Here is a 25,264-nt window from a genome sequence, read left to right on the forward strand (position 1 = left end):
ACCCCAGAATCTCCAGCAACCTGGCCCTGCATTGAACAGCTGGAAAAAGGCCGCAAACATTATCAAGATGTGGAATACCTTCCGCCTGAAAATTCTCAAACATTTGGGGCTTTTAGGAAGAAAAAAAAAAAAGACAGCTGGCGTGACAGAGGCTATAAAATTTGGAATGGTATGGGAAGGGTGGACAAAGATTTCTCTCCCTCACATTATCCTAATCCTCAAGGTGACCTGATGAAGTTAGCATCAGTCGGTTTGAAACAGACATACTTCTGAAAAGGAAGTTATTGCACACAGCACTTTTTCAACCCAAGGAATTCACTGCCACAGGATGTGGCGATGACCACTACTTCAGATGGCTTTAAAATAACTGGACAAATAATTGTGTTTGTCTACTATTATTGGCTATAATTGTTAAATGAAACCTCCATGATCAGAAGCATGAGAGGCTGATACAAGTCATCTAACGCTGGTTGGCAGTGGCTCTCCAGAGCTTGGGGTGGGAGGGAGGTCTTCCCCAGCCCGACATGGAGTTACTAGGGATTCGAGTTCCAGAGACCATCTACATGCTGAGCAGGTGCTCTCCCACTGAGCTCCAGCAGTCCCACCTTATGCTGCTTATGCTCTGATGCCTCTGAATATCAGATGCTGGAACCCTACAAGGAACAGGGGAGAACTGTTGCCTTCCTTCCCTGCTTGTGATCTTCCCAGATGTAGTGCCTGGTGGTTACCTTTGGGGACAGCTGTGCTGGGCTAAGTGGAGACTTCCTTTGATCCTCTTCTCAAATGAGGCTGTAGGTGGCGTTCTCAATCAGAATGTGCATTCTTATCGTCCTTGAGCACACAATCCTTACAACAACCCCACGAGGTGGGTCATTCAGGCTGCGATCCTATACAGCCTTACCTGGGAGTAAGCCCCCCCCAACACAGTGGGACTGACTTCTGAGCAGGCGTGCATAGGATTGCACTGTCAGCCTTGCCCAGAGGGGGCGGGGAGGGGTTGGCCCCGCCTAAGAGATCCCAGCAGGGGTGAGCGTTCTTCCACCAGGGGGGATTCCTAAGCCCCATCCGGGTCCCCTCGTTAGTGCAGCCCAGGCCAGCTCCACCTCTAGTGGCGATTGCCAGGAATGAGCGCGTCCCTGCATTGACGGGTCTTCAGTAATTCCACACCCAAAGTGCTGCCACCCTCCCAACGCCTCCCTCCACTCCACACACACACGTGTCCCTTTGGACATGCGGATGCGCCGCAGCGGCAGATCCCCCCAACCAGGGCTGGGCGGCAGCAGCAACCCCCTGGATCTCCTCCACCCGCGCCCTGCCATCCCCGAGGGGGTGCGCCTGGATCATCGATTTATCTTCGTGCGCATTAAAAGAAACCACCATTAGGTTGGAGAAAGGGGGAGGAGGCTTCCTTGCCAAGCCAGCAGCAGTCGCGCCGCCCCCCCTCCGCTTCCTCCCCCCGCCTTGCACCGCAAGAGGAATACACAATCGCACCGAGACAGGGGAGTTTCGAGCACCCCCTTCCCTGCCCGGAATGCTCCCTCTTCCCGGCTCTCCTGGGTGGGTCGCGGCCATTGCGAGGGGTCTCTCCGGCTGTCCCCCTGGAGGCTCCCGCCCCCTTTCTCGGATGCAGCCTGACGAACTGCTGCCTGCATAAATTCGTGCCCGAGAGGCGATCGCCACCACCAGCCAGAGATCTCCCCCTGCGCCGCCGTCTGTAGTCCAGCTTGCAGCGGGAGGCGACGCTGGGCTGGTGGTGCCTGCGCGCTGCCTGCTGCTGCTCTCCTCCAGCTCTTGCCTCCGCTCTGGCTCCGGATTGGTCTCTCCTCTTTAAAGTGCTGTCCAAGGGTTGGCTGCAGGGCTGCTGAATAACAGGTGCAGTTTGCTGCTCCGTCGCCTCGGAAAGCAAAAAAAAAAAAAAAAAAAAAAGAGAGAGAGAGAGAGAGGGAGGGAGGCAGCCCAGGAATGTGGCCGCCGTCGCTGCTGCTGCTGCTGCTTCGGGGGGAAAAGGGGGGCTGCTTCTTCTTCATCATCATCAGCACCACCACCACCACCCCAGCTCAGGAGCCAGAGGAGAGTCTTTTGCCCCCCTCCTACGGAGACATGGGCTTCGTGATCACTGCTGAATGCGGATCTTTGGGCTAAAAGAGGCACAGGCGCAAGAAGCATCCTCGCCTGGGTGGCGGATTCTTGGGGACTCTGCTTCTCTGTTCCTGCGCGGTGGGGGTCGTGGGGTTGGAGGGGGGGTGAGGCTGGAGAAGAAGACCACGCCGGGATCCTTTTGGGGACAGGGAGGGGGGAAAGCCAGGCGACCAAGGAAGGGAAGAACCGAAGGTAACCCGGAGAAAAAAGGTGGATACTTCTTTTGCTGCTGCTGCTGCTGCTGCTGCTCAAGGATGATGGGGAGAGCTTGGCCGTTTCAGCTGATTCAGCAGCGGCTGTGTGAATGCGTGTGTGTGTCTAAAGGCTGAAGGGGGGCTCGCTAGACCGTGCACTGGATGGGAAAATGTCCTTTTGCTAACTGGCGGCCGATCCCCCCCCCATCCGTCGGATCTTCCTGTTTTTCTCTCTTTCTCCCCAGCCTCCCCCCCTCTTTGCTCCGCATGCTGCTCCCTCCCCCCCGATGCCTTTTCTTTCCCCCGGGGGAGGGTGTGAAAGGCACCTAGGAGGATGAGCGAAGGGGTCGCCTCGCCGCCTGGTGCCGCAGCTGCTGCCGAGGAGGGGGCGGCGGCTGGAGCCGGGGGTCCTGCGGACGGCGATGGGGGCCCCGATCCGGCGGCCCGCGAGGTGCGCTGTAGCGACTGCATCGTGTGGAACCGGCAGCAGACGTGGCTGTGCGTGGTGCCCCTGTTCATCGGCTTCGTGGGCTTGGGGCTCAGCCTGATGCTGCTCAAGTGGATCGTGGTGGGCTCCGTCAAGGAGTACGTGCCCACCGAGCTGATGGATTCCAAAGGGATCGAGCAGGACCCCTTCTTCCTCTCCAAGCCCACCACGCCGCCCAAGAGCATGGAGACCACCACGTCCACCACCGCCGCCACCACCACGTCCAGGACGCCCAACCGGATCAGTACCCGCTTCACCACCCTGACCAGGGCGCCCACTCGCTTCCCGGGCACCCGGGGCCCTATCCGGGCCAGCCCGCCCAGATCCACCACCGCGCGCCACACAGTGGTGCCCCCCACCGTCCTCGCCACCACCACCACCGTCCCCTTCAGCACCACCGTCCTGGTCGCCCGGCCGGCCCCTGGCACCCCGGGGACCCAGCCCTTGCCCATCTGGCCCACTGCGGCATACACTACCTCCTCCTACAAGACCTATCTTCAGGACTCCGCTCCATCCTGGACCTTATCGCCCTTCCAAGAGGCCAGCACCACCACCACCATGCCGGAGGCCAACACCAGCCCCAAATACCGTAAGTGGAGCAAAACTTTGTCAGCAGGGGCAGGCTTCCCCCTGCCGGCTTGGGATGTGACACCCTTGGGGCATTGGCATGACTGAGGTGCGAGCTCTCTTCTTCCAGGTTGTTTCCTTTTCCTCTTGGTTTCAGCCCTGGGGCAGCATCAAGGGATGCCCAGGGTTGGGTTAGCTGTGGCTTTCTTGAAGTTTCTGTCTGGCTTCCTGTCTGTTCTGGATTCCCCACCCCCTTCCCTTCCCTTCCCTTTGAGGTGCCTGTGATGATGGAGCTAAAACCTTTCTTTGTAGCAGCCATTAGAGGTGGAGCTCATGCACCAGAGGAGATCAAGAGGAGCCCACCTTCATCTCCCACTTTCTCCCCCTTGCCTCCCTCCCCTGAAAAAATACACTCTAAGGGCAAAGGAATGCATGGAGTTGGGGACATCAGTGGTCCTCTCAATGGCTGGTCTGGGCAATCTGTGAAAGATGTTGACCTTTGTGATTCTGTGGCTTTTAGGGTGATGAGGAGAAGGAAGTTCACACTGATGAGAACAAAGTGCTTTGGATGAGAGCTTTGCCTCAGTTGTGCTCAGCGCCTGCATGTGCGTGTGTCTCCGCCTTCCACCCAAGCCTCTCCATTCCCTGTTGTAAAAAAAAACACAATCCTCTCCAGCCCATCTGATCCACAGCCCCCTTATGTTGGGTGCTCCACCATTGCAAAATCATGAGTGCCAATGCCATTTCACAGAATGGAGAAGAGCAACATCCCATGAATATATGTGTCCTCTCTGGGAAGCCGCCTTTTCTGTTCTTTTCTGAACAGAAGAACAGATGTGTCGTCTCTGGGAACCAGCCTTTTCTGTAAGGCTGGCTTATCAGATGAGTCCATTGATAGATTATATATATATTCCTCCTGGAATGTGGGTGGATGGCTTGGGATCCTCTTTTGCTCTTAACTGGGGTCCCTGTTTCCTACATGAATGCCCCCCCTTCCACCAAACCCTTTACACAGAGTCTGTCCCCCATCCCCATTTGAAAAGGCATTGGATTGTGTACAGTCTTCTGTGAAGGTTATCTGGGACAAACATCATTTCTCTGCGAAACCAACTTCTGGGTGCTGCTATTTCCGTGAAAACAGTTGTGGTTGCAGTCTGGTGTCTTTTGACTCTCCTTAGATACAGCATAGGAGGCTAGGAATTCTGGCTTTCACCATTAATTTTTCTTCTCACTGAAGATCCAGTTCCACTGAATGGTACCATCTGAAGCAATTTCCCTGCCTTATGCCACCTCCCTTTTTCATCTTAATCTGGGGTTATGCCACTGGTGGGTGTGCTTATTTAAGACTTAGATAGATTCTTTTTATCTGTCTATCTTTCAAAACCTATTTGCTGTTTATCATCTGGAATGGATAATCCATATGCGGAAGCCAAAAGATGCTGTCTTTGGTGAAAGAAGCGGTGGGGGTGGGGGGTGGGGAAGGAGAGACTGGGAAATATCCTGGAGGGTCAATCAGAAAGGGAGTTTGTAAGGCAATATGATACTAGCCATGATCACTTGGGGGTCATATCCTGAAGTCAGTGGGCAAAAGGCTACTGAAAGACTGTAAGAAGCATCTGATAGGTTTTTGTTATTGGCAAGGGGAAAAAACCCTTCTTTTCAGAGAATCAAGCTGTGACTGAAATGTATTAACACCTTCCCCACTCCACTCCCCCTTTCCCTCTTCAGACTGCCTGGTTTTTCATTCATTCTGTGCCCCCCTCCTGCGTATAAACCTCTTCCAGAAAACCTATGTGGTGTTTCCCAACTGCATTGATTTTGTGTAGCTCTGAGGCTGGACTCAGGGATGCTGGACAGGCAGAGTGCTGTGAAATTTGGAAAAGCCACCTTGCAGTTCATTTTCTTCCCTTGTTTTCTCTCCTATGTTCCCCCCCCCCCATCTGTAAGAAAACTGGAAAATCTGCTATTGTTTTCTGTTCTTCCATGCTGAGTTCTTAGATTATAGAACCTGCTTAATACATGACTGTCAGCTACTCCCCACCCAAACTCATTCTCTCTCTCTCTCTCTCCCTCTCTCTCACATGTGCACACACCCTATGACACATATGTGATCAAGGGCTCTTTATACTTGCAAACAACCCCTGGTCTAAATCTTGCTAATCTTAACTATTTGAAAATCAAAGGTTAGATCAGGGTGTTCTCTCCCTCTGCTTTATTCTCCCTCCCCCCACCATGCTTCGCTGAAGCACAAAATATAAGAAGTGCAAATCCACCAGAAATTGACCCTGTTTGAGCACATTGATAGCCCATGATTATCATTAACTGGGGATTAAATAGATTACATAAAAAAGGATTGGAATTTATAGGGCATGTGGAATTTCTCGCTCCCCTTCCCCCTATGAAGCGGCACTATTTTCTGATTCAGATTCAGATAATCTTTTCATCAGGTTACAGTAGGAGCAGAACAGAGTAGCCACGATATTGTAATCTTTCTTTTGAAACATGGGGTGCATGACCCTCTGACCTGATACCTGTATCCGCCATTCACTTTTATCTTTAATGTGTTTTTTTATAAGGTTTTTTTTAGGAAGGAAAAAAACAGATATAAAGGATTCCATTTTCTGAAAATTCCATTCTGGTTACCAGACTTTGCTGTCTGGTCCTGTTCTTCTCCTGACTCTTACTGCTTAATTTTTATTTTTATTTAGGAAAGTCATGGTTCCTGCAGAGTTGTGTGAATATGAAAAATGGGTGTATCGGTGTTTGGTGCTGTAATTCCAGTGTGATCATGTGATCTGGAAAGGCACATATTGAAGGCAAAGATGTTCAAGGCCAATTAGCAATGGCATAATTTAGAAGATGGCCTTTCTTTACAATGACTTGGGTTGTCTTTAATTAACAGCCCAATCCGGTCCCCTGCCAACCTAGACCATGCAGTACTGCTGACAGAGCATGTGCTGCATGCTGTGGGGGGGATGACCAGACTGCCCTGGAGAGGTATATAAAAATCTTTGCTACTTACCTCCCCATAGGCTATCTGGCCTCCAAGTGGTGTCCTAGGATCTGTGTCAGCTGTTTAGCTGGTGTAGGTCCAAGGAAACTTGGGGGGCAGTTCAGGCCGGGGAAAGTGGATAGGATCTTGGCATGCAGGGCTGCCACCAAGATAATTCCCACTTCCTGCCTGGCCCAATTCCTGCCCCATTTGACCCCACTGCCACCTTACCTGCTCTGGCAGGTGATCTGTGGCCCACTCCTGTCCCTGTGTGGTTCCTGGCTGCCATGCTATGACTAATAGGCCACAGAATGGCAGTGAGGCTGGGCAATGTAGTATCACATGATGTGCTAATGTATCGCGAGATCTGTCAGCATATTGCTCTCATAGGATTGGGTCACCAGTCATCTTAAAGGCAGAAAAACAGTGTTGTTGGAGAAATGTCAACTGGGAGAACAGAAATTCTTTCTCCTTATGGTTCCTGCACCCATGGGGTATAGCACACTTCTAGCTCATAGTGGTTTAACAGTCATCATCCTTTGCTTGGGGAACCTGGGAAATTTTATCTTTGTGAGGGGGTTGGTCTTGAGATACTTCACAAATTCTCAGCACCTTGCCAAACTACAATTCCCAGGATAATTTAAGGGAAATCAGAAAGGTTAGAGTGGCATAAAACTGATACAGCTTTTTTAGAAAAGAAAGGCTCTGTGTATATCCCTTTGGTGTGTTTGGAGGAGTCTCTTTGATATGCACTTAGATGATGTTGGAGAGTTTGGATGGCATTTTGGAGGAAAATTGTTCTTAGTAAACTTACTCAGTTTCCTCCAGCTACTCTTTTGAACAAAGAAGAGCCATTTGGTCACTATCCAATGCTTATCAATAGCAACCATAAGCACAATGTCTCTCTTTCAGCATCATCCATAAATCTGCTCTAATTTATTCTTTACTTCATGGATGTCAGCAGTATTGCTCAAAATGGGACACCTGACACGTTTTGTGACCCAGGAGGCCTGATTTGTGGCATGTGGACTGGGAACAAACAAGCTCTGAACTCTGAAGTTGCTTGACTTTTCTACTGAAACAGAAATGTATATAGTACAGACAGCGATAATGGGAAGGTGGAAGAAAATGGTTGTGGCTGGAGGGGAGAAGTAGTATCGCTAGGATGGAACAACAAGGGCACCTGCCCTGGATGCAGACTGGACAGGGACATAAAATGGATACAAATGATCCTGCAGTACAAGTATGTACCACATAGTGACATTCCGGCGACTGACTCACCTGGTGGTTCCTCCAAACTCTTTCCCTCCCTCATTGCTGGCTCAACTGGCTAACTGGCACTTCTTGCACTTTCCTTTGCACTTTTGCCAGCTAGCTGCATTCTTCCTGCTTTCTCGGCTCCACAAGGTATTTTGGAGTGCATTCCAGCTGCCATTAGCAGTTGTCTGGGCAAGAAAGGATGCACCTAATATCAGGGTTTGCAGAATGTATCCCCGCTGTTAAGCAGCATATACCCTCCATATTGGAAATTATGATAATCAGATAACATTTATTGTCCAGAGGCATAGTGAGGGTAGCAGGCCAGGTAGTGCAGCCCCATGGTATTTTCTCACAGGACTGGTGCATACAGCTTGACACAGTAAAGCAAGTTCACTTATCGGACACTGCTGGTCTAATTTGCTTCCAGGATACTGAAGACATGTGACATTGGACAATGACAACCAGCAGGTTCTTTATATAGCTTTTGGGAAGGAGCAGTCTGAGCAGTGAGAACTTGGAATTTCAGCATTAGAATCCTGAACAGCCCATGACCATTCCATTCTTAACCCATCCCAGTGCCAGTTTAAGGTGGGCGTAGAAAGAGTGCCAAAAATCTGCCCTAAGATTGGGCAGTTATGGCACTGGAGGGCAGAATTTGCTGAAAAATGTGGTAGTGGCTTTCCATCCTCTGTTGCAGAAGGTTGAGAAACTCAAGGGGTGGGGCTGGGTCTCTGGAAAAAGCCTTGACAACACACACATGCTTGTGCATGCACATGTACATGCGTGTACACACACACTCAAGGACTGAGAATGACAGGAAGCGAATATTCATTAAAGGAGAATGCACCTTTTTCCTGACTACTACTTTTGTTTGCAATTGCTAACATAAGCTGAGGTGATGGGGGGATACATGCTCTTGTAGGACTGAAAGCATTGATCGAATGTGTAGATTAACTGACAGGTTCATTCACTGCAGATAAAAAAATGGATCAGTGACTTTTAATCTGAAACACCTCTTACATTCAGGGCTGTTGTCACAGTGTGTACTATATATGACTCTTTGACTTAATCAGTGTGCTGTGGTTCATTTTCTAAATAACTTGCTTGTCTTTTGTAGTTGAGAAAAGCTGTAATCTACCAGTAACTCGGAGAGTCAGTTTACAGTAGTTGGTATGCTGTGGTATTTAATCTGTTAATGAGTCTGTTAGATGAAGCAACACAGTCGACTGACTTGGGGAAACTAACTGGTTGATAGTCTTAATTTTTTTCCCCTTTGATATTTTTGGTTCCAGCATGACTTTGTTGCTATGTAAAGCTGAACGATTATACTTCTACTCCATCTGTAAGGATTCATCTGTGTACTGAAACTGCTTCCTCTTGTTTAAATTTATGGCCTAGTAGAGAAACTCAGAGCAGCCAATTCTGGATCACAGAATGCAGAAGAGCCAAGAGATGTCACAAAACTCATAATCAATACCCTTCGGAGAAATGCAACAGAAAGCACTTTATAGGAGAATGAGTTGCTGCTTGAGATGGCTTAATTTTCTTTTTGTTCTCATTCAAAAATGTACAGTTTCCTGACGGTAATCAATTAGGTACAACTTAGGTGGGACAACCTAAAGTGTCAGGTGCCCCATTAGGTGCACCTTGCAATTAGGTACATCAATTAAGCGCAATGCACAATGTGCATTGTTATGATGGGCAGGAAGGCCTGTAAGCTGTAGAGACACCTGCAGGTGGATTGCAAAGAGTGCACATAAGTGCATTCCATCTTATTAATGGAGGTTGAGCCACCCTCTGTCATAGGCTATGATTCATAGCTGGTTAGGAAGTTTTGCTTTTACTGGAACATGGGTACCATATGCAGTTCTTTATTTTTCCAACAGGAGTACATGGTAGTCATCTGCGTATAAGGGAAATGCACATTTAGGGACAACGTTGAAGGGCTACATCTGCCCCGAGGAAGCACAGTATCTGGGATAAGGTATAAGTCCTCCTCTCACAAGTCGTTTCCCAGATGACATGCTTCTCCCCATGGAATATTTTGGGAGCCATCAAGAACTCAATCAGTGGTTGTTTGTACAGCCTCACCCTTTGCATATTTCCTGCCACTGCTTCAGTTTTTTTGTGCAATGCTGGTGCAGGATGGAATTTTGGAAACACTGGAGTGTGATGGTATGTTGGGCTTCTAAGGGCACAATCCTAGCCAATATTCCAGCACTGACCTAGCCACAGTGCAGGCCCAAGGTAAGGTAACAAACATGCCCTTACCTTGAGGAGGTTCCCCTTGACTGCCTCCCACTGCAGGATGCAGTGCACGCTACATTGGCACAGCTATGTCAATGCTGGAAAGTTGGTTAGGATTGCACCATAAATGTGCAACAAAGAGCACAACCAGAGCCAGAAAGGAGCAAGCACACCCTTAACAAGTGCTCAGCCCCATCTGCTCTCCTTCGCCAACTCCAGTTTTGCTAATTCCATCAAAACTCGGGACCTGCTTCAGGAAAGATATGGTTAATGTGAGATAAATTCTTATTTCTTTTTCAGAAGCCTAACTTGTGGGTCAAGGTTTGCTCCCTGAAATGCACTTTGTCCCTTTCTGTGACCCCCTTCTCCATTTTTTTTTTTCTGGTGTCCCTACTGACAAAAACAGAATGTTGTGATGTATAAATAAGTAATAGTTGTTTGGCTACAAGACATAACAAAATGAAGATAGCACACAAACTAAAAACAATACTATCAAGAACTATGATTAGAGAAGTAGACATGTACATTCTAGACCAGTGTTTCTCAAACTATGGGTCGGGACCCACTAGGTGGGTCGCAAGCCAATTTCAGGTGGCTCCCCATTCATTTCAATATTTTATTTTTAATCTATTAGACTTGATGCTACCGTGGTATGTGACTGCATTTGGGGAAATGTAACAGACCTGTACTTTTAACAGGCTTTTATGTATATGCTTTTAACAATGATAGTAAATGGGACTTACTCCTGGGTAAGTGTGGGTAGGATTGCAGCCTAGGATTGTTAAAAATTTCCCTGCTTTATGATGTCACTTCCGGTCATGACATCACTTCCGGTGGGTCCTGACAGATTCTCATTCTAAAAAGTGGGCCCTGGTGCTAAAAGTTTGAGAACAACTGTTCTAGACAGATATACTATATTTGTTATTAATACAATGAATGCTTGATTTAATGGACCTCAGTTTAACAGACTTCACGAATAACAGACATTGTTCACTTTTTAAAAACTAGTCATATATGTTTTGGCTATGCACTGTCATAAATGCATTCAGATTTACATGGCCTTTTGGCATTAACAGACACCCCTTTCCCCTATTAGTCTATTAAATTGTATTATTAGTGTTAGTATTTGTATTATTTAGAATTTTGGTTCAAGTAATCGGTTTTGGCAAATTAATTGGGAGGAGGGGATTCAATATTGTAATTCTAGTGTTATTTAGATAACACTGTACTTTAATGAGAAGGGTATTTTTAAATAATGATTACAGGACTGAAGGAAATGATCACCAGTGAGGTTTACACAGAAGGTAAATCACATGGAGGCCAAGGTGCACACTAGTGAAAGTCTATTCTTTGCATCAAACACCTCCCAATTTAATTGACACACCATTTAGCAATGTGTTGAGACCTTGGTCAAATACAAATTGAAATCAGTGCACTTCTTTCATTGGGCAGTGGATTAGACACTGAACATCTGCAAGGGATTTTGTAATTGAATTAATTTGTAATTGAATTCTGAGCAGAACTCTCCTCCTCTTTTTTTATGTTCATGTGCATACATCCACATCATAATCAGTTTGAATTATGCCTCCTTGGAAAATACATAGTGAAATTGTTATGTACAGGTGTGCACCACTTAACGATGGGGACACGTTCTGCTATCCCAGTTGTTATGTGATTAGGTTGCTAAGTGAACATTCAGCCCAATCTAGTGCCTTTGTTGTGTGAACAGACACTCCCTGCCAGACACTTACTGGCTGCACAGACTACTGGAGACTGATTGCCTCTTCTTTGCATTAAGAGCCTCTCTGTTGTGTAAACAGACACTCTGCTGCAGGCTATGGGAGACTTGATTGCCCCATTAAGAACCTCTTTGTTGTTCTTTGACCACCATCATATATGCAGTCCATCATTATGCGGTTCATTGTTAAGCAGCGCATGCTTGTAAATTATTATCTCCATAAGGACATATGATACTGCTTAAATGAATCAAACTTTGACAATGGCTTCAAAGGTCTCAAGCAGAGATCTTCACCAGTTCCTGCTTGTTGAGTTGATTTTAACTGAAGATACAAAGGACATTCTGCATACATTCTACCACTGAGTTGTAGCCCATTCCTTGAATGTTGGCAACCTTCAGTCTCGAAAGACTATGGTATCGCGCTCTGAAAGGTGGTTCTGGAACAGCGTCTAGTGTGGCTGAAAAGGCCGATTCGGGAGTGACAATCCCTTCCACACTGGGAGCAAGTGCAGCCTGGCCTGTCTCCCTGGCTGTGGGCCTTCCTTCTTTGCCTCTTAGCCTCAGACTGTTGGCCAAGTGTCTCTTCAAACTGGGAAAGGCCATGTTGCACAGCCTGCCTCCAAGCGGGCCGCTCAGAGGCCAGGGTTTCCCACTTGTTGAGGTCCACTCCTAAGGCCTTCAGATCCCTCTTGCAGATGTCCTTGTATCGCAGCTGTGGTCTACCTGTAGGGCGCTTTCCTTGCACGAGTTCTCCATAGAGGAGATCCTTTGGGATCCGGCCATCATCCATGCTCACGACATGACCGAGCCAACGCAGGCGTCTGTTTCAGTAGTGCATACATGCTAGGGATTCCAGCACGTTCCAGGACTGTGTTGTTTGGAACTTTGTCCTGCCAGGTGACAGCTGGCAGGACTGCTATAAGCCCATTCCTTATAAAACGTGATATTACTACATTATTTTATTTTTATCCATTTTTATGCATATGACACTTTATATGCAGTATGAGAGCAAGATGGGTTCCTTCCCCATGGCACTTACAATCTAAATTTTTCTGCAGATAGCTGGAGAGGAGGGAAACCACAGAGAGAGGAGAACAGGTGACAAGCCACAGTGTGAAGAGCAGCACTGGAGAGTGATACATTATCATGTTTCTCCATGCGTGACAGAAATTTTGCCTTCTTTGATGTTTATCATTCATTGTGATTTGTTATATTTATATTGAACTAGTTGCTACGAAACTGAGGCCCAAATCCTAACCAACTTTCCAGCTCTGACATAGCACATGTCCCACTGGCACAAATGCAATCCTACAGTTGGGGGTCAGTCACAGTGGCCTCTTATCTCAGATCTGCATTGCTGAAAAGTTGGTTAGGATTGCTTCCTGAATGGCTCAGTGCATGGGGTGTTGAACCTGGAAGATCCATGTTCCAAACTCAGTGTCATTCATCATGGACTTGGCAAGTTGGGCAGCTATAGAATGAAGAAACAGCACTGTCCCTTCCTGGTGGATATTAGCTTTAGGTCTCCAAAACAGGAGAAACTGATTGTACCTTGCAGGGTTTTGTGAAGATGAATGAGAAAAGGCTGATAAAAGCACCTTGTCAACACTTCTCTTTCCACACAGCATAGTCAACATATTACTTTTCAGATGTATGATTGCTCCATAAAGGCACTGAAGTAATCTTTTCTCTTTTCCTTCCTGTATTTCTTATCAACCTTTGAATAGGTTCTCCGTCTACTGTAGGTTCTCCATCTGCTCCATTCACTAATAGTAAAATGCCTGTTATGATGCTGGATAATGTGCTGTGAATTTGGAGCTCAAGGGCCTCTGATGGGGAGTAGTGCTTCTTCATGTTTCACAGAATTCAACAGGGTTCGTTAGGAATTGCAGTCATCACTATCTGTTTACCCCAATCCCTTGATCTGAATATTTCTGTGCAGGGTTTCATTTCTTGGTGGGACCATTTTTTGATAGCCAGAATTGTGCTTAATTGTGCAAGTAGGTCAGATTTATTTTTTTTTTTTTTTGGAGGGGGTGGGTAGAATTAAACCACAAGTCAGGGGGCACTTGGGGCAGCAAAATAACTCCCTCAAAGCCTAACTGTATAGGCACAAGGATTGTGTGAGGCAGTAGATTAAGAACCAAGTTAGATGTGATACTGGAATCATGTGGAGTGATGGCTCATGGTTTAACTATAATACAACTGTGATGTGTATGTGTGAATTTGGTCAGAGTAGCCCCTGAGAAAAAGAATGAGTTACCTTTTCCCCAGAGGCCATTTTCTCACCTACCTGCAGGGGAAAAGATACCAGATCTACTTATCTTTTCTCCTGTCAGGAAAAAAAATAACTGGGGAGAAGGTATGGCCTGTGGGGAAAGGGTTAAACACATATACCCTAGTCAGTGCTCTCATCAAATTTGGAGTGTGTGTCTGTCTGTCCCCCCAATAGCTGCATTAAAATGCAAACAATACTTGTTGGGTGATACTCCATGAGTTTACATTATGTCTAGTTTGGCTTCAAGGCCTGCAGATTGATTCTACATCCCACTGAAAATGAAGCAAAAAAGAAAAGAGGTACAAAGGCACAATTGAATGGAATAGTTCACTAAATTGCTTGTTCTTGGTTCATATTACTTAAGAATTCAGCTCTGCTTCCATGTTTACAGCTGAAAACTTTGCTTCACCTTTGGTTAAAAAAAAAATGGCCTAAAGCAGTGGTTCTCAAATTCTCAGGGAGAGTTTGAGCCGCAGTAAGCGTGTGCGGGGGAGGCAGCAACCCAAAGCGCTAGATCACGCTGCGTTAACGAAACTGGCTGCGATTGCCATTTTGACTGTCTCCACATGTTGGGGAGCTCTGTGGAGGCTGCTGCAGGCTTTGGTAAGTGGCAGCAAGCCCCTGCGCCCTTCCAAAATGGTGCCATCTAGTGCATCATGTCACTGCCTTCCCCCCCCTCCCCACCACTTAAGGGGGCAGAGGCCAGGGCTCTCTGGGTGGGGCATTGGGACGCCCTAATTTGAGAACCACTGACCTAAAGACTATGCTTCCGGCTTTAAGAACAAGGTTGCCAGGTCTTCGCTTGGGGAAAGCATCTATGCATTTACTGTATGTGTTTTGAGTAGGGTGTCTGACCAGGATTTCTGGCCAGTTTCCAAAATAGAAGATAGCAAAAACTAGACAAAAAAAATAGTTGTATGTTTGGTATTTTTGTGCTCCCACTTCATTATAAATTGTACTTTGTTTCTTTTTTTAAAAAAAACACCCAGAAAATGTTTCTTGTACACATCAGTGAGACCAATCCCCTGCTCAGAAGCATTTTGGTCATGCACCAGTATCTTTCAAAAGAAGTTATATCTGTAAAAGGGACTTCAGGCATTCTGAGGCACTTCAAGTTCTGCACTCTTAGGCACAATCCTAACCCGTTATGTCAGTGCTTTCCAGCACTGGCATAGCAGTGCCAATGAGGCATGTGCTGCATCCTACAGTTGGGTGTCACTCACAGAGGCCTCCTCAAAGTAAGGGAATGTTTGTTCCCTTACCTGAGAGCTGCATTGCCCTTTCTAGCACTGACATAAGGGGTTAGGATTGCACCCTTAGGATGTTAGATTTTTTGAAAAGGCAAACACACCAGAACAAGTTTAAATTGTACTAGATACTATGAAGTACTGCGGAAGATTGCAACCACTGTGCCTCTCACTCTGTTCCTCCATTGGTTGTCTTCGGTGGGAAGCTAGCAGGTTATTAATTTTGCCTTGCAATGGAAAGAGAAAGAAATGGCTGGGGGCATCAGCGGAGACTCAGCAGCCAGAGTCTAACTCAGTATTTTCTATTTATCAAAGCAATTTTTACCCACCTTCCACACACACACAATGGGGTGCCCAAGACAGCCTAAAATATACAATAAAATATACAACATCATAAAATAAAATGTCAGAAGTGCAATAAAATGCTAATTAAAAGGTCAAAAGACACAGCACAAAACACAACAGCAGAGCAGATAAAATAAACATTATAAGAACAAACTCAGTGCTAGGAGACTATAGACAAAAGCAGCATAAAAACAGGGCACATGACATCAGCAATAGCAACACTATACCCAAAAACAAACTTACCCCACAAGGGTGACCAGGTGCAGGAATTTTGGCCAGCACAAACCTTTTGGCAGGCATAAATTTTGGCAGGGTTTTTAAACCTTACCATGTGAAGCTGCACCTGCCAGAATTCCCTCTTCTGTTCAATGGTTAAAGGCATAGGCACTTTGGGCCCAATCCTATCCAATTTTCCAGTGCTGGTGCAGTTGTGCCAGTGGGGTGAGCGCTGCATCCTGTTGTGGAGGGTATGGGCCTTCTTAAGGTATGGGAACATGTGTTCACTTAACATGGGACTGTATTGTGGCTACACCGGAGCTAGAAAATTGGGTAGGACTGGGACCTTTGTCCTCCATTTTATCTGGTCACCCTGCACCCCGCTCACTCACCAACACTACAACAAAAAAGACGTCCCCAAAATAAAGGTCTTCAGACCCTGTTGGAAGACCCCAAGGGAGGGCATTGATCTTGTCCAAAGGAAGGGAATGCCATAATTCCAACACATTTTCAGTTGTCACCTTTTCCAAGTAAGGATCCAACCATCCTCTTTCAAAGCTCAAGGTTAGTGCAGCAGAAGTGCTGCCTCCTGTTCTACAAGTCTCCTGCTTGCCTGCTTTGGGATGATACTTGTTTGAAGTTGAGCTTAATTCACCAGGCAGAATAGAAGGGCAAGCAACGGAATCATCTGAGCACTGCATCAGGAGGCAGAACTGCTGTGTGTTTTTCACTGCCCTGGTATTCTTAACACTTAAGAACATAATCTCTGGGCCTGGAGACTGTTTAGAAATGAGAGCCAGCGGGTCAGTCAGAGCACTTGTCTAGCACAGTGGCTAAAAGACTGAGCTGCAATGCAAACCAAGGAGTCCCCAGTCGCCAAAATCCTGATTTTGCCATGGTCTTCCTAGGGCTGCAGTACCAAAAGATATTTACTTGGGAGTAAGGTCCATTGAACTTAGTGAGTGTTACTTTTGAGTAACGAGGTTAAGAACTCAGAACTGCATTTGGCTTGAGACAAGCCACCATCCCTTATTTGCCCCATGGGAATAAGCATACAGGGATGCTAAATGTAAGTGAAGTACCTCTAAAAAGCTGTATATAAGCACTATTGATGTCATATTGTTGTTTTATTATTGATCAGCCATTTTGTTTCTGGGATGTCCACTGTGTTACATACGGGGCAGCCTAAAAATACAATACATGTATCTTAAACCAGAACAAATTATCATTGGCTGCTTTATATGCTTTTATTAAAAAAAAAAAAATTGGCAAGCCTATCTTTGGACTGTGCTCTTGAATTTTTACTTCAACACTTTAAGCACATGTGCTGCCCCATTTAACAGGTTTGTGCAGAAACAGCAGACGTTCTAATTTAAGGACTGTTTGTATAACACTGTCAGCTGCAAGGAAGATGGTATGTATGGTTTTGTATATGTGGAAGAAAGAAAACAGATTCTGTGTTTGAGGCTTTACTGTTATCCAAAGTGATATAAATACAGTAGTCTTTATCCTTTACCAGGGGTCTTCAACCTTTTTTGTGCCACTGCCCCAATCAATCAATAAAGTATGAGACTGGGGACCCACTGCCGATCCTACCTCCTCCTGGGACCCTAGCTACCCACCCAGGCTCCCCCTACCTATTTTTTCTTCACAACAACCCTGTGAGGTAGCAACCTGAGCAAGGCCAGCCTTAGGAGCTGCAGTGCAAGACAGTGAGAAGAGGCTGCATAGGATTATATCAATAACTCAGTTTTGATAAGGCAATTGTTGGACTGGATCCAAGCCCTCTCTTGCACGGGCTTTGAAAGGTTGCCATGACCCCCAAATGAGGCTTTGTGACCCATTTGGGGTCATGACCCACTGGTGGAAGAACTCTGTCTTATACTATGCTGTGTGTATTGTGATGTCCAGTTTCTATGGCCGCAACAGCCATAACAGAATGGGCTGCACCATTCCAGACTACAGGTGGGAGGTAACATTTTCCAGTGCTTCCCTGCTTTAAAAACTCTGTGTGAATAGGTTCTAGTTCAGCTTAATGCACTGTGTGAGCTAGAATTGGTTCTCTAGCTCAGCTCAGTTGCAGTGAAGTATCCAAAAGCGGTACCCCAGACACACCTGCAGTCCATTCCAAAGCTTCATTCTGTTGCTTGTGTAGCAACCACCATGCCGTTTTCAACCAGTGCTGTCTCTGTGATCATTGAAGCACCATTTAAACCAGTGGTGGTCTGTTCACTGTTTGAAGCCCCTTCATGGCTTGACAGCTGCAAATTTCCGAGAGCTCCTCTCCCTATGTGAGTGCCCCCCTACTTGTTAAGGCTGTTCTGGTTGGGGCTTACTAAATGCCCCTATGCTGAGATAAGGTGAAAATATAAGGAAGCAGGGCATTCACTATGGTTGTTCCAAGACAGTGGAATAATTCTACTAGGCCTGGTTGCTGAATTATCCTTCTCTCTTTGGCTTTCTAGAAAAAAATGGGAAATATATACTTTGGGGTTGACCTATGGAAATTGTGATTGTTGATAATTGCAGCACAATACTATGCATGGTAAAATTCAATGGGACTTACTCCCAAGTGAGTGTGTATAGGATTGCAGCCTGTGTTCTGGGTTTATGTGTTTGTTTTAAGTGTATGAATAGATTTTAGTTGCTGGAAGCTATCTCGCGTTTTTGGAGAGGCAGTATTCCAATTGGGGTGTTGTGTCTGGGTACCAGAAGAGATTGCTCAAGATATGTTGGTGCCTGAGGCAGAAAATTCAACTGGTGCCCCCCTCCACTCACTGACAATGGAAAAGTGGTAAACTAAGAGCCCAATCCTAGGCTCAACACGCTGGCTAACTGCCAGCGCGCACTGTCACAAACATGCCGTAAGCACCCGTGCTAGCCCAGTGCTGGCCGGCAGGGAGGAGGTGTTCTGGGAAGGAGGTGTTCCGGGGAGGGGGGAGGCAGGGAGAGAGTGGGGAAGAGGTGTGCCAGGGGAGGGAGCGGCTCGGCACCCTACATGAAAGCTCTTCCCTCACCGCTGACATTTGCAGGGCTACTATCCCATTGCGGGGCTACTTCCTTTACCTGGGAGAAGGGGACAATAGTCCCCTTCTGCTGAGGTGTCGCCCGCAGCTGCCGTAAGTGTGCTGGATGTGGTAGCAGCCGTTTTCGGTGCTCCTGCAGCCGAATGCCACAGGAGTGCAGGATTGGGCTGTAAGGCTGTAGTCCTGTACATGCTTTTTTGGGAGCAAGTACAACTGAACCCAGTTGGACTTCCATCTGAATAAACAGGTGTAGCGCCAAGTCACATGTGTAACTTGAGTAATAATAAACTCAAGGAGACTTACTTTTTAAGGAAGCATGTTGAAGACTAAGGTGGCAATTATTGACAACTTGGAGCCTTCTGGTACCCTAAAAGAAACCACTTCAGGTGTGCCTCCTAATTATGTCTACCTGAATGCAGGGCCTAAGAAGAATTGCACCTGGGGGTACACAGTTTCTTTAGGACCCCTTTCCTTCTCCATGGATCATAATTTCATATGATCCTTGGATCATAATTTTTACAAATTACACTATATAAACCTATGTAGGCTTACACAAAATGTGAACGCTACACAATTTATGCAAACATTTTCTGAGATCTGGGGAAATTTCTGGCTTCCCTCCTTTGGCTCTCAGGCCCCCTTTTTTATTCTGGGCTAAGGTATGATGTACCCCCTGCACCCCATTCTCATGGGCCCTGGCAAGATTGGAAAATATAAGATTCCTGGAAATTTTTTGGGCCGCCTCCTTTATAACCCTGGGCCCTTACTCCCTGCACCCGCTCTCATGGGCTCTGCCTGGATGCAAATGAGAGCCGAGTAGGAGAAAGCGAATGGCAGCCAAGTGGCGGAGCCTTCAGCTTGGCCCATGTAGGCCTGAGGTTCTCACCTGTGACTTAAAAGCAAAACCTTGATGTACAAAGCAAGTGATTATTTCCAATGTTGGCTGCCCTCCTGAGATGTGTGTCTGCTGCTGCAAAGTTCATTCTGGTTTCATTTGTACTGACAGACATAAAGGATTGTTTTCAAAAGCCCTGTAGGTACTGGAATATCTCCTTGAACTTTAATGGTACCTTTTTCACACTATGCATTTTTTCCCTCTTTAAATAGCTCACTCCAGTGGCCTGAAATCATTTTGGATATTTTCTAATTCACATCAGATTTCCCCCTCCCCTCTCTCTCTGAACCTTTAGAATCCTCACTCATTACGCACTGAGACTTGATTGCTGCCTGTTACCAGATAGAGGGGCTCTAGCACTGCATAATAGCATGCCATTAAATTAGCATTAATAGCAGCAAGCTTCTTTCACAGATCGGATCCTTCTCAGGACTCGTAAAGCAAAGCAGCTGACCTAAGACAGTCTTACTCTCTTGCCTTGTCTTCTGCGGTCTCTTTATGGGAACAACAAAGGTTATTTCTCACTATTCCATTTGGAGGTGATTTAGACGCACAGAGGGTAGCTGTGGCTGCTGTTTTCTGAGATACAATCAGGATCTTAATGAAATCAATTTAGAATGATTTATATCCTGTAGCGCTGTGATGTCTCCGAATGACCTTGCAATCCGCAACACCAATATTTTGCTCCTCTTTGCATGCAATAAAAAACCTTGTGTAATTTATGATCTCTTGCTCTCTTTCAAAAGCTAGTTCCCTATATTTCATTACAATTTTGTGTGTAGAAAAGAAACAGAACCCAGGATTTGGCTATGTAGGGAGAAGTTATAGTCTTTTAGGAGTTATGTGGGGCAGAAAACAGGTTATGCTTTCGTTCCTCTGTAGTTCCTGAGCACACCCTTGACTTTCTACCATACAAGTGGATAATGGTTTCCTATGGGGAAAAATGAAAGGCTGTACTTTATCTGGAAAAACTTTTAGTGAGGGTAAAGTCTGCCCACAACTCTTTTTTTTATTACATGAATAAAAAAGAAAAGAATAAAAAAGAGCATTACATGGGTGCATAATTATAAATTACATTTTTTGAAAAATGAAAAAATATATATACATATACACAACCAAAGTTAATCTGCAGATCAACACACTTCATGGGGTTTATATCAAGGAATTTTATATTATATCAATGAATGGCCTCCAGATAGACTGAAATATATCCATGCGCAATATGCCATTCACTCGAATACTGATAAGTGCAAAATATCATCCATCTGTTGGGCATATGTTAGTGGGCATCCTTCCTTCCAATGAAGTAATATAAGTCTTTTTGCTACCATGAGGGCACAGAGAGTCTATTTCAGATGTCTAGGTGTAAGTCTCCAAATAGCAGGTAAACAGTTGAGAATTACATACGTATCTGTAAAAATCAAAGGTTGCTGTAGCACAATCTTTATAATATTAATTATTTCATCCCAAAGTCTGCCCACCACTCTGACACTGAGGGCACAATCCTAACCTGGTCTGCTTAGAAGTAAGTCCTATTTTGTTCAGTGGGGCTTACTCTCAGGAAAATGTGGTTAGGATTGCAGCCTGGGTGACCTGGCCCTCACTGACACCACATGGGGTTCAGTGTGCTCTGAATGCAGAATAAACTGAAATATACTGCAGTTCCTAGAAGCCTTTGAAATATGTAGATCCTCCCTTTTATAAAGGTGTCACCCTGTATTTGCTGGGGATAGGTTCCAGCTGCCACAGCGGATACTGAAAACCGCAGATAGAAGTGAACCCTACAAAACGCAGTTCAAAAATCCTCCCCATTGTGCAAATGACTTTTCTTCCTGTGATTGCAGACCTCCTGTTCTTGTCTCCTGTATCTCACTGGCTCTTTGCTGTCTACAAATGCTAGCAGGAAGCATTAGCAGGAAGCATGCTGGGGCAGAAAAGAACACAGCATTAAGCTTTATGAACTCCATGATACACATATTATTTTCAGCCCTACAACTTGCTTCCTGCTTCCAACAGCCAAGCTTTACAGCAGCCAAGCTTCAAGTGATAGCTAAAGAGGGACACACAAAGGTACTATCTATTACAGTGGTTCTGAGTCTATGGTCCGTGGACCACAGGTGGTCTGTGAGACATGAAGAAGTGGTCCACAAGGTCTCAGAAAAAAGATAGCCTTTGATCACGTCTGGTATCTCACTGAGCAAGTGCTCCCACAGAGACCACTTAACTATCAGCTAAGGCTGCAGGGGGAGCACTCACTTGGCGAGACTCTTACCCATGGACACTAGAGCTGGCAGGGAACAGACCACCCTCAGCTGGCACTTCAGTGCCTCGCTGAGCGCTCCTCCATGAGCCCATTTTTAAACCAAATTTAGTTGTATTTTTTTGTGTGCAGGGGGTTGTGCATTGCCTATGGTTCACCAGTATTCCAATTTTTGCCTCAGTGCTCCACGGTTTCCTAAAGGCTGCGGATCACTGATAAGATTTGGGACAAATCTGGTATTTGCTTCTTTTCAAACAATAAACCAGATGAAACCTAATAATAGTAGGCTGCAATCCTATCCATATTTACATGGGAGTAAGTCCCATTGACTAGTTAGTTAGTTAGTTAACCTCTGAATAGTCATGCATAAGATCGAGTTCTCATTCTGATTGCTTCTTACGGGCTTACTACATGGTGTGTAGAAGCGTGTGTATCAAAGCACTGATGCAACTTTTTGAAATAGAAGAACAACTTTATGAGGGGACTGCAAATGAATGAGTGCACAAATGTGGGCATGCAAGTACACTTAGGGCAAAATCCTAACCCCTTATTTCCAGCACTGGCATAGCGGTGCCAGTGGGACATGTGCTGCATCCTGCAGTTGGGTGTCACTCACAGAGGCCTCCTCAGAGTAAGGGAATGTTTGTTCCCTTACCTCAGAGCTGCATTGCCCTTATGTCAGTGCTAGAAAGCACTGATGTAAGGGGTTAGGATTGCACCCTTAAACCCCTTTTCCATCCAGCTTTCGCTGCTCCAAGTTGCAGCACAAACCCTGTCCATGAGTAACTCCCAGGACATTCAATTGGACTGACTCCTAGGTAAGTGTGCATACGCTTGCCCTATATGCACTTACTTGGGAGTAAGTCCCCTTGGACATAGTGAGATTTTCTTTTGAGTCAGCAAGTATATGATTTCACTGTCAGTGGTTGTACTACTGTGCAACTAGTTAAGCACAAATGATTGTATGTTGAGTAAGTAAAAATGGTTTGCTATACTTTTTCTATGACGGTGGTTCCCAAACTGTGTGTTGGGACCCATTGGTGGGTTGAGCCTGATTTTGGTGGGTCACCAAAGGGTGATGGAAAGATCAGATAATGAATTTCCTCAAGCCCTGAGGCTATTCAAAAATCAGATACTGTAGCTGCTAATTACCTTGCAAAGAACTCATCTCTTGCAGTTTGCAAGCATGTGTAGATATCGGCAGGGCTTTTTTTCTAATGGAACGCAGGGGAACGGAGTTCCAGCACCCTTTTGCAGGGGCCCCTCCCCTTCGGAGGCATTGGGGGGGGAGCAAAACAGAGCCATTTGCTGGGTGGGTGCTAGGGGGTGCAGGGTGGGCGGGTGGGCGCCTGGCCCCTGCCTGACCTCACAACAACCCCCTCCTGCCCCCATCTCCAAGCTCTTGCCTGAGCCCAGCCCACCTCCCTTCCCCCTGTGCACACGCGCTGATGCCAAGGAGGAGGACGGACAGCCAGCCAGCCAGGGAGACAGGCTGCGGCACCCACGGAACACCCAAGTACTGGCTTGGCGGCGGAGGAGGAGGGGAAGGAAGCTGGCTGGTGCAGCCCCCCCCCCCCCGCCAATCTGCAGCAGGAGCCTCGGTGTGTCTACTCAGAAGTAAGTTCCAGTGTGTTCAATGGGGCTTACTCCCAGGAAAGTGTCATAGCCTTGCAGCCCGAGTAGACAGGCAGAGGAAGGGCTCTGAGGCTGCAGTCTTCTCCACACTTTCCTGGGAGGAAGCCCCACTGCCTCTAATGGGACTGACTTCTGAGTAGACAGCCATAGGTTTTGGCTCTGAGGCTGCAGTCCTCTCCACACTTTCCTGGGAGGAAGCCCCATTGACTCTAATGGGACTGACTTCTGAGTAGATAAGCACAGGATTTGGCCTATCCTATCCACAGTAAGCCCCATTCACTATAATGGAACTTACTTCTGATTAGACAGGCATAGGATTGGGCTCTTAGGCTGCAATCCTAGGCACTTTCCTGGGAGTAAGCTCCATTGACTAGAATGAGACTTACTTCAGAGTAGACATACCTAGGATTGGGCTCTTAACCCTGGCAGAGATATATATCTGCACCCGTTTTCATATGCTAAACAAAACAAAAAAGCACTGGATATAGGGTGATAAATGCCTGAGGGTCTTTTCTGGTTATTATTATTCATCAATAAAATATTTTAGTCTAGATCTCCTTTTTTAAAAGTCTGGTAAACCTTGTGGGTCTCAATAGAGTGTCATTTTAAAAAGTGGGTCCTGGTGTTAAAAAGTTTGGGAACACTGTCCTAGGAGGTTTTCTTTCCTTTTTTCCCCCCTCCTAAAATCAATTTCTTAAACCTTTAATACACTTAACCTTTGTGGGTTTTTTTTGTAAATTGAGATCTGTTTCTAAGTTGTTGACATCTGCATTTAACTTAATTGTATGTAATGTTGGAGAAGATTAAAATAAATCGTTTCTTAAAAAGGACTACACGACTCTAGAAAACCCCAACAGCACCCCTGCCCTCCCATCAAATCGGTTTGTGTATAAATGGGCTAAGAATTACAGCTAAAGTAGCAGTAAATTATCCCAGCTGTTTGACATTGAATCCTTCCAGTAATAGCTATTAAACAAACAGCAACTAATGGATTTCCTAGATGCTGTGTTATATATGCATGGTTCCTCTCTTCCCTCCCTCACCTCATTTGATATTAGAGAAGAGGGGGAATTAATGCCCTCTCTAAGTCTGCAAGTGGCTTTGCTATAGAGAAACGGGATTTTTATTTGAATGTTGCCGAGATAAACTGTGTGGAATGGGTATGGTAATTTTTTCTTCATTTAATAGTATTGGAGACAAAGGCTTTGTGGTAGTAGGGTTCAATGGGGCAGGAAACTTCACTGAGTGGATTATCCTTATAAAATGCCATTGCTACTGGCTTAGCTTGGAGGTGGCTTCATAATTATTGCATTTAGAAGCTATTTTTCAGGGTCTCTCCTGTGAATGGCTATTCATTTCTGGGTTAGGGCTTTATGTTTTTTCCTCTTTTTTTTTTTTTTTTTTTTTGCTATTTGACCTCTGCCTAAAGAAGGCTTAGCACAGCCATTAGGGATACTGTCTTCTCTTGCTTTCTTTTGCAGCACAGTGTTATGTGTATATATAAATTATCTTATTCCATACTAGAATGCATGTACGGTGACCTGTAACATCAGCTCATTTGCTATCTATTGGCAAAATACTGACCCCTTGCCTCAGCTTCCTGTATATAATAGGAGGATAAACACTGTGGTCTATCTTACGAAGATGTTTAAGCTAAGAATACAAAGATAATGCTTTCCTCATCCCAGTAAAGTACTTAAGATATTTTCAGTTCTCTGGATGTAGAAGCAGAGGCATA

The 25,264-nt window shown here is 45.9% G+C and overlaps 1 protein-coding gene across 4 annotated transcripts in view; it reads left to right on the plus strand.

Moving 5' to 3' along the window:
* Positions 1–2,667: 2,667 nt before the first annotated feature.
* The window catches only part of NRG3 (neuregulin 3), a 700,766-nt gene continuing 678,169 nt past the window's right edge, over positions 2,668–25,264 (plus strand). For all 4 annotated transcript variants that reach the window (XM_066620602.1, XM_066620600.1, XM_066620598.1 and 1 more), the window contains exon 1: positions 2,668–3,409. In XM_066620602.1, the coding sequence (XP_066476699.1) occupies positions 2,668–3,409 (742 nt within the window). The remainder of the gene's footprint in view (positions 3,410–25,264) is intronic.

The sequence above is a fragment of the Tiliqua scincoides genome, chromosome 3 (assembly GCF_035046505.1).
Source record: "Tiliqua scincoides isolate rTilSci1 chromosome 3, rTilSci1.hap2, whole genome shotgun sequence".
Taxonomy (NCBI): Eukaryota; Metazoa; Chordata; class Lepidosauria; order Squamata; family Scincidae; genus Tiliqua; species Tiliqua scincoides.